Source organism: Physeter macrocephalus, chromosome 21 (genome assembly GCF_002837175.3).
Source record: "Physeter macrocephalus isolate SW-GA chromosome 21, ASM283717v5, whole genome shotgun sequence".
NCBI lineage: Eukaryota > Metazoa > Chordata > Mammalia > Artiodactyla > Physeteridae > Physeter > Physeter macrocephalus.
In genome coordinates this window covers 117,528,205-117,539,383 of record NC_041234.1, presented here as the reverse complement: position 1 = coordinate 117,539,383, position 11,179 = coordinate 117,528,205, and the positions used below count along the sequence as shown (strand labels likewise).

General features: G+C 53.0%; 1 protein-coding gene across 1 annotated transcript; it reads left to right on the top strand.

Annotated features, from left to right (window-relative positions):
* The first annotated feature begins 5,158 nt into the window (after positions 1 to 5,158).
* Positions 5,159 to 9,622, top strand: IDS (iduronate 2-sulfatase). The gene is made up of 4 exons (XM_028482784.2): positions 5,159 to 5,406; positions 5,805 to 5,941; positions 6,534 to 6,711; positions 9,507 to 9,622. Exons 1-4 carry the CDS (start codon positions 5,310 to 5,312, stop codon positions 9,605 to 9,607), a joined length of 513 nt encoding a protein of 170 aa, XP_028338585.2. The 5' UTR covers positions 5,159 to 5,309; the 3' UTR covers positions 9,608 to 9,622.
* The last annotated feature ends 1,557 nt before the right edge of the window (positions 9,623 to 11,179 follow it).

Below are 11,179 nucleotides of genomic sequence, written 5' to 3'. Positions count from 1 at the left end.
ATCTAGTTCCAAAACATTTTTATCACCCCCAAGGGAAACCCCGTACACATTAAGCAGTTGCTCCCCACCCCCTCTCCCCCAACCCCTGGCAGCCACCAATTAGTGTTCTGTCTCTACAGATTTATCTCTTCTGACTATTTCAGATAAATGGAATCATACAATGTGTGACCCTTTGTGTCTGGATTCTTTCAATTAGCAGGATGCTTTCAAATTCATCCATGGTGTAGCATGCATCAGTACCCCATTCCTTTTATATGGCTGCGTGATATTCCATTGTATGTATCTACCACGATTCATTGATCCAGTCATCTGCTGATGGACATTTCAGCTTGTTCTACTCTTGGCTATTGTGATGTGCTGTTATGAACATGCATGTACATATATTTGTTTGGGTACCAGTTTTCAAATCTTCAAATCTTCTACCTAAGAGTAGAACCACTGAGTCAAATGGTCATTCTATGTTTAATTTTTGAGGAACTGAAAACTGTTTTCCACAGTAACTGAATCGTTTTACATTCCTAAGAGCAAGGTATAAGGGTTCTGATTTCTCCACATCCTCACCCATGCTTGTTATTTTTAGTTTTTTGATATTAATCAGTCTAGTGGGTGTAAAGTGCTACTTCACTGTGGTTTTGATGTACAGTTCCCTAATAACAATTGAATTTGAGCATCTTCTCCCATCCTATCTTGCTGTCAGGTTATATTATTTTCGTTCCTTCATGATGATTTCAAAGGGCAGAAGAGATGTGAACACAGAGATGTGCCACTTAAGCCCCCTCTCAATGAAGGCCTTCTTGCCCCAGTGGCCGAGAGGGCAGCCCTTTAGGGTCATCTACCCCTTCAGGGCTTGCCTCAGCTGCAGAGAGCCACTTTGCCCGAGATCACAGCCCTCCAAGGGTAACCACATTCAGTGACTTATCCAGGTGATGTACAAATACCTGGCCATCTCGGCCTAACTCGAGACAACTCTGAAGGCCTATTCTAGCTCTAGACTGCCCCGTGGGGTTAGCCAAGGCCTGTAGCACCGCTCGACTGCTCTTTCTCTCCATTCTTACGCCCTTCCCACCCTTTCCACAGGTATTTCTCCTAAAGGCACTCCCTAATAAACATCCTGCACGCTTAACTCTGTTTTAGAGTCAGCTTTCTGATGAACCCAACCCATAAGAGACAGTAAATGCATGTGTCTTGTTAGTCAGTTTGAGCTGGAAGTGGAACCAATTATTATTTCTTTAATATTCCAGAAATATAGTTAAGATTGGCTTGTATAAACTACTTTATATCGAAAGATTGGGACTCTGTGCTCTGGATGCCCCTATTAAATCTCACGTAGGCATTGGGCTACAAAGTGGTGCCAATCTTGAGACATCCAAGGCCTGATTGTATGATGTTTCCAGCTAAATATTTTAGTTTTTAGTGAAACTAGGTTACTCCCTTAACTGCTCAATGAACTGGAGCCACTGTATGAACGCAGCTGATATTGAAGAGGGCACTCACATTCTGGTCTGTTGGGATGTTTAAGTACTTTTTAAAAACTCAGCTTTGAAATTTCAATCGTGGGAGTCATTAAAGTCCAGGGTATCTGGAGCAATCAGGGCTGCTTTGTGTTCCTGAAATTGGACTATGTGTCCAACAAAGTCAGTCTTCAGTGTTTGTTTTCACTTCTCCTCCACCATGATCTCCCTCTACTTCTGCATTTCATCTTTCAAGCCTCGCCGGTTGCTCTCCAAGTTCAATCTCAGCTGTGCCTGTGGCCTCTTGGCCTTTGTTGGAACATCGAAGGCCTCCCCTCTTCCCTCAGTCTTTTTTAAAATTAATTAATTAATCTATTTATTAATCTATTTATTTATTTTTGTTTGGCTGCGTTGGGTCTTCGTTGCTGCGCGCGGGCTTTCTCTAGTTGCGGCGAGCGGAGGCTACTCTTCATTGTGGTGCGCGGGCCTCTCATTGCAGTGGCTTCTCTTGTTGCGCAGCACGGGCTCTAGAGCGCAGGCTCAGTAGTTGTGGCACATGGGCTTAGTAGGCTTAGTTGCTCCGCGGCATGTGGGATCTTCCCGGACCAGGGATCAAACCCGTGTCCCCTGCATTGGCAGGCAGATTCTTAACCACTGCGCCACTAAGGAAGTCCCCCCTCAGTCTTTTCTTTGATGACGGCCATAGGAAGGTTGAGGACAGAGAGGCCCTCTTTTCTGTTCAGAATTGTGTAGCCTTCTCACACCCTGGCGGAGCTGGTGGATTGGTGTTAATCGGCACGGTTTCTGTGGAACCATTCCAGCCTGCTCTCGTGGACTCTTATGGCGTCAACGCTTTCATAACCATAAGAAGACCCTTCCACATCTGCTTGAGTTTTGTTAGGGTCTCCCTAGGAAGGGATCTGACCTTGCAGTCAATGGTCTATTCATTTTGTGAATGAGCAATGTTGTATTCACCTTGTACTGCTTCATAATAAGTTACCACAAATTTAGTGGCTTAAAGCAACACACATTTGTTAGTTCACGGTTTCCGTGGGTCAGGAGTCCAGGCACAGCTTAGCTGGATCCTCTGCTCAGGGTCTCACAAGGCTGCATTCCCTTGTGGAGTTCAGAGTCCTCTGTCAGGCTCTTGTGGTTGTTGGCCAAATCCATTTCCTTGTGGTTCTAGGACTGAGTTCTCTTGGCTTCTCAATGACTGTTGGCTGGAGGCCACTCTCAGGTCCTAAAAACCGCCCACAGTTCCCTGCCACGTGGCTCTCTCTAGGGGCAGTTACAATATGGCTTTTCCAAGACCGGCAGGAAATCTCTCGGTGCTAGCAAGATGGACCCTTATGCACATCATAATGTAGTCACAGGTGTGACATCCTGTCTCGCCTTTGCCAGGTTCTATTGGCTAGAAGCACAGGTTCCACTCACACCCAGTGGGAGGGGATTATACACAGGCATGACTCATTGATGCTCACCTTAGGGGTGTGTACACCACGTCCGTCAATGTATGCTAGCTGTGCACCTTTATTCAAATTTAAACTCTTCCAGAAAGATGCAGCTGAGACTGCATGCTCAAATGCTCTTAGGCCTCATGTCTGGTCTCTCATATCTGTCATTAGAGGCCCGGCTGTTGTCTAGACGGGCTGTCCAGCTGCTCCTTCTTGGTGTACCCCAACACCTCGGCAACAAGTCAGAGGCTGCTTAGATCAGTGTTGGAACTGGGTGGATTTGTCTTCACATCTGATTGCTTCCTCTGGAGAAACTCTCTTTTTGACAAATCAGAAGTCCACCTCTGTGATGGTGATCAGGTCGTGCTGCTGTCCCTCCTCCCCACAGGCTGTACATGCCTGGGGGGCTGCAGGCAAGGACCCGTGTGCCTCCTGATTCCTCATGCATCCTTCTAGCCTCCCGCCCCAGGGCCTGGACGGGATGGTGCTCCGGAAACGTTTGCTGACTTGAACGGAGTCCACAAGAGAACTACAGACATTTTTAGAGGTGGGAACTGTGTGCGACTTTTGCCTCATTCCCTTCCTTGGTCAACCCTGGGGTTTACTGAATGATTTTTTTGCTAATGGCTTTTTGATCATGACAAGTATGATATCATTTGCTCCTTAGTTCACGAGCTCGCAGGAGACACCTGTTGCTATGAGAAAGTATCACAGATGCCAAGGAAAGAGGAAATAAGGATGAGAGTAATTTTCTAAATAGACACTGGAGTCCTTGTTGATGTTGGGCTCAGAGTTTCCTGAAACATTAGGGGCCATACTTTTGGGAGGGAAAAGGCAGCCACCAATACAAGGGAAGTGTCAGGATGAGGAGGGACAGCTGAGGTGCCTCCTGAAGCCTGGCAGCTTGGGCACTTGGCTGGGGCTGGCCCACCCCGAGGGACTCGTCCTATGCTCTGGTCTGGGGAGTGCAGGTGGAGGCTGGCCCTTCCCAGGGAAGGGGGCGTTGCCAGCCAGGCTGCAGTGTGAACAGCCAACCTGCTGGGACCCCAGGATACAGCAAACGAGGTGCAGCGGCAATGGCAGCAAGCCTCCTGCGATGACTGCGCCCTGGCTACCAACCGAGGAGGTTCCCTCTCACGGAAAGCCACCCTGCACCTCCACTTCCTGGCTGTGTGCCAGGTCAAGCGATTTGGCCTCTTTGAGTTTTAATTTCTGGGTCTGTAAAATGGGAATGATAGTAGCATCTAGCTCACAGTGTTGGTGTGAGGAGAAAATTAGCATGTTGCCTGGGTATAGGAAACCCTCCATAACTATACTAATGTTTATGTATTCCTGTATGCAAAAAAAGATCTCCAATCTGCCTGGCATTGTGTTAGGTTATTTCACTAGGAGGTGGAAGTGAGTCAGAGACAGACAGAGAGGATTGTGATGTCCTTCCTAACCCTCAGCCCCAAGCACACAGTGAATGATTCTTGCTACCGAAGAGTTATGACCCTCACTCCTCCCATGTCCTACCTGCTCCCCATCTCCTGTTTCCCCACCAGCCACACCAGCCTCTGTGCCATCAGCTAACACTGTCAAGCATGCTCTCCACAATGCCTGCTCCCTCACCTCCTTCAAGTTTTTGTTCACATATCACTTTACTAGTGAGGCTTTGCCTGGCCACCCCATAGAAAATAACATGACTCTCCCCATGTGCCACCCACGCCCCCGTATTATTTTTTTCCAGACCGCGCATGCCCACGGCTATTCAGTGTTTATTTGGTCATTTATTGTCCACAAGCTCCACAAGGGAAGGGACTTAGAACTCCCGAGCCGCCAACAGTGCTCGGTACACATATCTGGTGTACTTAATAAGTATTTGTTGAATAAATGCATAGGAGAGGGGTCCCTTTAGATGGAGGAAGGAGAGTTCTCAAAGGGCCTCATGGAAGGAGAATGGCATTTGGGCTGGTCTGCAAGGAAAAGTATGACTTTTATAGAGAGAAGAGGGACGGGAAGGGCCTCCAGGTGAAACGCATAGCAGGAGCAAAGGCAAAGGGGCGGGAAACGGTTGGTTGAGGACAGTGGTTGCAACGCAAATCTTTGGAGACGCCTGGAAAGACGCCCCAAGTACCTGCCCGACGGGGGAGGTGCGCCCCAACCAGTGAGTCGGCCCGGTGGGCGGGGCAGGCGCTGCGCTGGAGCCGCGGCTCCGCCCCCTGTGGCCCGGATCTCGCGCAGGCGCATTCGCGCTCGGGGGGGGCCGGGGCGCCGGCCTCTGCGGCCGGCTGCGGCCGCGTCGGGCAGGGTTCCCGGGTTTACGACGCGCGACAGGCGGCGGGGGCGACAGGCGGCGGGGGCGGCCCTTCCCTGCTGCCGAAACCTGTTATCGTCGCCCCGGAGCGGCCGCGCCGGGGCAAAAATGCTGCCGCCCGGCGGGGGCCTGCTCTGGCTTGGCCTGGTCCTGGCTTCCGTCTGCGCCTCCGTCGGATCCGCGGCGCCGGGCGACTCGGCCCCAGGTGCCTCCGGCGCCCTCGCCCACATTGTGGGGCTCCCTGCCTACTTCCCTGCCTACCTCCGTCCTTAACTCCCTCGCTCCCTCCCTCCTACCACTCCTTCTTCCATGGATCCTCCCTCCCCTCCGGAGCTTCCTCCCACCCGCCCATCATCCTTCCCTCCCTCCCTCTTTTTTCTCTCCCTCCCTCATCCAGGCTTGAGGCCATGGCCAAAGCCTAACCCTGCCACCCCGGACTGGGGCTTCTCTTCTTTACGCCCTGTCCCACCCTCCCTGGCTTAGCTGGCTGGGCTGTCAAGGTGCTGGGGCCAGCCTTGGGCCTCTGGTACCCTAGCACCTACCCCGGGTGGGGGTTGGGTGGCAGTGCAGGTGGTCTCACTGAAGCCCCTCCTTCCTGTGCAGATGCTCTGAATGTCCTTCTAATCATCGTGGATGACCTACGCCCCTCCCTGGGGTGTTACGGGGACAAGCTCATAAGGTCCCCAAACATGGACCAGCTGGCCTCCCACAGCCTCCTCTTCCAGAATGCCTTTGCCCAGGTAGGTCTGGGCACCTCTGGGTGTGGCTGTGTGCCTCGTGCACTGCGGGTTGGGGGATGGTACTCACTGTGCCAGGGGTCTCTTTAGTAGAGGGGAGCACAGTTTAGAAAATGGCGGCTGAGAAAACCTGGTTGTCCACTGGTGAGGAAGCTTGTGCCTTTCAGGGGTGCTTCTCCTTGGGTGGAGGGTGTGCCCTGGTGTACTGTGTTCAGGCTGGTCCTGCCCACGTTTCTTCCCCCAGCGGGGGATTGCCTGGTGCTGAGAAGGAGGGGATGCTGCCACAGCGGCCCTCCTTCCTGTGCCCCTTCATGGGGCCGCTCCCTAGACCTTCGGCTGCTGCGGGCACCCGTGAGACGCCATCATGCAGAACGACACAGTCATCTGCTGGACGGAGGGGCTGGGGCCTTCCTCTCTCTCTCGGGGAAGACTTCTTGCTGGCGGCCGGGTGAGGCCCTGCGCCTCCTGGTTGGCTTTGAGACGTGCGTGACTCAGCCGCCAAGCTGTTGGCCGAGGACCTGGGAGGTCGCCTGGTTGCCTTTTGGCCCCCAGACCTTGTTTTCCTCTGAGGACGCGTGTCTCTGCTCCCTACCAGCAGGCCGTGTGCGCCCCGAGCCGCGTGTCCTTGCTCACCGGGAGGAGACCAGACACTACCCGCCTGTACGACTTCAACTCCTACTGGAGGGCCCACTCTGGCAACTTCTCCACCATCCCCCAGTACTTCAAGGAGAATGGCTACGTGACCATGTCGGTTGGAAAAGTCTTTCATCCTGGTACTGCTTGCCCCTCCGGGTCTGGGTTCTCTCCAGTTTCGTGTCTGAGGACGGGGGTCCCCTCCTGGGGCTGGGGCTCGGTGGACCCCTGGTTAGTCGCTGCCACCTTTGTCCAGGACATTACTTCTCAGCTTGGCTTTGTGTTCTCACCAAAAGTGAAAAAGGGTAGAAGGGCTTTTGCTTCCTTTTGGAAACGAGTCACGGTGCTGTTTGGTTCCTTTGGCTGCGTGGGGGGAGGGAAGGGCACTGGCTGGGGGGGAGGGGGAGTGTTGGCTGCGAGTCCAGCTCTGCTCCTGACCCCCTGTAACCCGGGGTCCCTGGCGGTGAAGTGAGACCGGGGCAGCTCTGCTGACTTGCCCGGTGAAGAGGCTGCAATTTGGCAGGGGTTGCCTGCCCGTTTTCTGTGAATTAGGTCAGAAAGAGGAGGGTAAGCTGGTACCGAGGGTCTCTAGGGTGCCAGGGGCCACCCAGTCCTGACCTTCAACACTGCCAGCGAAACTGGCTCTCTTTAATGCCAGAATGAGAACGCTGAAGCAGAGAGTTTAAAACTTTTTTGTTTTTAACTTGAAGTAAGGCATGATTATTTGACAGAAAGTTGGGGGAGAAAAAGGGAAGTATAAACTAAAGAATATAAATTGGGAATTCCCTGGTAGTCCAGTGGTTAGGACTCAGCGCTTTCACGGCTGAGGGCCCGGGTTAAATCCCTGGTTGGGAACTAAGACCCACCCCGCAAGCTGTGCAGCGCGGCAGAAAAGGAAAAAAAAAAAAAAAGAATATAAATTGCTTGTATTTGCACCACTAAGGAGAGCTGTACTGTGGTGATGTCCCCGGGTTCTGGGCATATTATTTTTCTGATTTGAGGTTTTCCTGGATATACCACTTTATATGGTGCAAGGTAGCTGTGCTCGCCACTGTACCACCAGTGACGCACAGCTATAGTGTGAGTGTTTTGGGCATGCACATTTTCCCGCATGGTGACTCTTCGTGCCGTCATTTTTAATGGCAGCACAGTGGCCTCACAGAGACGTGCACTGTAGCTTAGTCCCGCTTGCGTTCAGCTCTCCTGTGTGCCGCAGCCCCCCGGGATGAGCCCCTCCGGAGGCCGTGGCACCGGGCGTGCCGGCCCCCGGGTCCCAGTCCCAGTTCTGTCACTTAGGTGTGCATTGGACCTGGGGCAAATCATTAAAGCTCTGCGAGCCTCCGATTCCTCCTCTGGGAAGCTGGCGTGGCAGCAGCCTTGATTCCCTTCCCAGGGGAGCATCCCAGGGCAGCGCGGGGCGGGGGGGGGGGGGCCTTGGCAAATCATTAAAGCTCTGCGAGCCTCCGATTCCTCCTCTGGGAAGCTGGCGTGGCAGCAGCCTTGATTCCCTTCCCAGGGGAGCATCCCAGGGCAGCGCGGGGCGGGGGGGGGGGGTGCCTTGAGAGCCCGAGCTCTGTCCCGAGAAGCGCTTATCACAGGGGGCCACAAAGTCGGGCCCAGTTTGGAAGGCAGATCTGTCAGGCTGTGCGGTCCAAAGGTCGCCGGCAAGCGCACGTAGAACTTTCTGCAGTCGGTGCTCACATCTTGACACTCTGGCCTGAGCACAGCTGGAGAGAGAGACGAAAGGAGCAAACACAGAAAAGGGGAGATCGTGCTTCAGGAAGGGAGGCCTGACGAGGCCCGAGGGGTGGCGCCTGGCCTCCTTACCCCTGATAATTAGATTGTGGGGTTGTCTTAGCCGGAGAGCAAACCCTTTGCCTGCAGCCCTCCTGGAGACACATTTTTCAAGCGGGTCTTTGTTCTGAAGACCCTGTGGTGTCGGGGAGGGGCGTGCTTGAGGCTGACGCCAGCCACCATTGATTGAGTGCCAGGCGCCTGCTGGATGCTGTGCCGGCTGCTCCCATAATCCTCTCCCCAGCAGCAGGCAAGGTGGGTTTTCTCATCGGCGTCATTTCCCGAGGAGGAAACGGAGGCTCGCGGAGCGTACCCGAGATTGCACGGGCACGCGGGGCAGCGCGGGGGTTTGGACCAGGTCTGTCAGCCCGCTCTGCGCTTCCACTGTGCCTGCGGGGTTGAGAAGCCCTCCGCCCGCTGCCAGGTGCTCGCCATTGGAGTCCCCGTGTGTCCCCGTGCTGGCGACGCCCTTCTCCCGTGGTGCTGCCCACGCTACCCTCTCAGCTCCTCCCGGCTCGTCTGCACAGGCGGTCCCTCCCTCCAGAGCCCTCCCCACCGGCCCTCCCCGGACCCACGGCCCCTCTGTGCCCGGGGCTCCCTCACTCGCACAGCACTTCTCCTCTCCAGACGACTGGCAGTCCTTCCTCGGTGTCGCGCGTTGTTATTTTGTCTTCCCAGGTAGACTGTAAACTACCGAGCTTAGGGGTGGATTTCTGCGTCATGAGAGCGCACTGAACCTGGTGTCCTGAGGCGGTGTCAGGGGTTCGAACCCCGGCCCCCTCGTCTCGTGTCTGGTTGGCATCCGGCAAAGCGCCCCCCTTCGCGGAGCCTCCCCTTGCCCAGCCAGCCCTGGTTGTGCCCCTGCCTCTGCCGCCTCCTTTGTAGGGTGGAGAGAGGTGCCAGCAAGGGCTCTTTGGGGCTGGGTCAGGGGCTCAGTACTCAGATGGAAGCCCAGAGGGTCGGTTTTCGTGGGGACTTATCATCTGGCCTAGGCTCCTGATTTTATAGATGAGGAAACCGAGGCCAAAAAAAGAGGATGGCCCTTTCCCAGTTGTGTACAAAGTGTACATTTTGGTGGGGGAGGGCAGTGAAGGACTCGCCATGCTTTATTTAATGACTTTCCTTCTTTTTTCCCCTCAAGGAGTATCTTCCAATCATAGTGATGATTCTCCGTATAGCTGGTCTATTCCACCTTATCACCCCTCCTCTGAAAAGTATGAAAACACCAAGGTAAGGCCGTGAAAGGGGTGCTGTGCTGAAGAGGAACCTCTTCTTCCCTGTCTAGCAAACTAAGGTTAACTATTGTGTGTGCAGCATGTGCGTCCTTTCCAGGTGGTTATATGGTGGGCTTTGTGGGTTTGGTTTGTGATCATGACCTGACAGAGATGAGTGTTGGGGTCTTTGGCATTAGGTCCAGTGGAGAGGTGGCCGCATTTTAGAGGCTGGCAGGGATGCCGTGCTCTAGAAGCTTATGCTCCGGTGTGCAAGACTCACTTAATGGCTCCTCCGTGCTCACTCTGGGTAAGGCTCTGTGCAGAGGGTTTGTTATAGGAGGTGCCGAGACATGGAGGGACGAAGAGAGACCTGTGCTCCAAGCTCCTCAGCCCAGATTGGGAGAAAGGCTTTCCGTCTCTCTGTCTGTCTGTCTTGGGCCTAATGGATGTGTTCAGGTGCTGAGACCTTTGGTAGGGGCTTTAAAATTTTAAGGCATTATGAAAAAAAGGAATCCATACGGAAACTTAATCTCGGTTCAGAGGAGCCCCCAATGTATAAATGCAACTGAAACTTATATTTAAGAAATTCAGGCAAACGCCTGGAGCACTGAGAAATGACATGTTTCTCAGAGGATTTTAGCGCCATCGTGTGTGGATTTGGGGAGGTTGGTGGGGTGCAGAAGAGTGTTCTAAATTCGTGACAGCGTTCGTCTCAGAATACAGTGAAAGCCAGCGGGCTCTGGCCTTTGGCTTGTGGCTTGAGTATTAAGAGAATGAGATCGGAAGACCCCATCTCAATCCTTCTATTCCCTGAAATCATCTTGCTACTTTGAGTAGCCTCACAAACGCCAGGTACCTGTCCCCATCTGCCACATCATTCTCAAGACGGTGGGTCTGACTGCACCAGATCCCTGGCGGTGCTGCAGACCATGTGAACGGGAGCAGGTACTGGGAGGCAGATGGCGGCTGCCCTGCCCAGGGCGGTGTGGACAGGGCAGACCTGTGAGAGGGTGCTCCTCCGTGAGATGCAGTAGCAGCTGCCGCTGCCTCTGGGTATCTGTGAGGTAGAAGTCATGGTCGAAACTGAAATTGGCCTTGTGGCCGATGTGGCCACTTTAAGAAATGAAGCGGTAGGTTCCATCCTGTGCATGGTGTAGTTGAGGATCTGCAAATTCCATGAACTGTCACTTTATCTAGTTAACTGTGGCCCTGTCACTTATAAGCTTTAGTCTGTCGTTGAAATTGAAAACAGATTTTTTTTTTCCTCTCCCTAATGACTAACGATGTTAAGTATCTTTACATGTGCTTCTTGGCCATTTGTATTATCTTCTTTGGGGAAATATCTATTTACGTCCTTTGTCTACGTTTTTTTATTGTTGAATTAGAGACAGATTTTTTTTTTGATCGTTAGTTTACTTCGGTTTCCTTTAATTAATTATGACCTAGAGACAGAGGATGAACAACAAGAAGCTAACTAAGTTCTGGTGGATTTCTGGCCTCTGCCTGGAAAAGAAGAAACACTTCTCTGTTTTACTTCTCCTTCTAGGTGCTCGTGTAGTCTGGATGACTAATACTTAATGTGCTTGAAATATAAACGTTA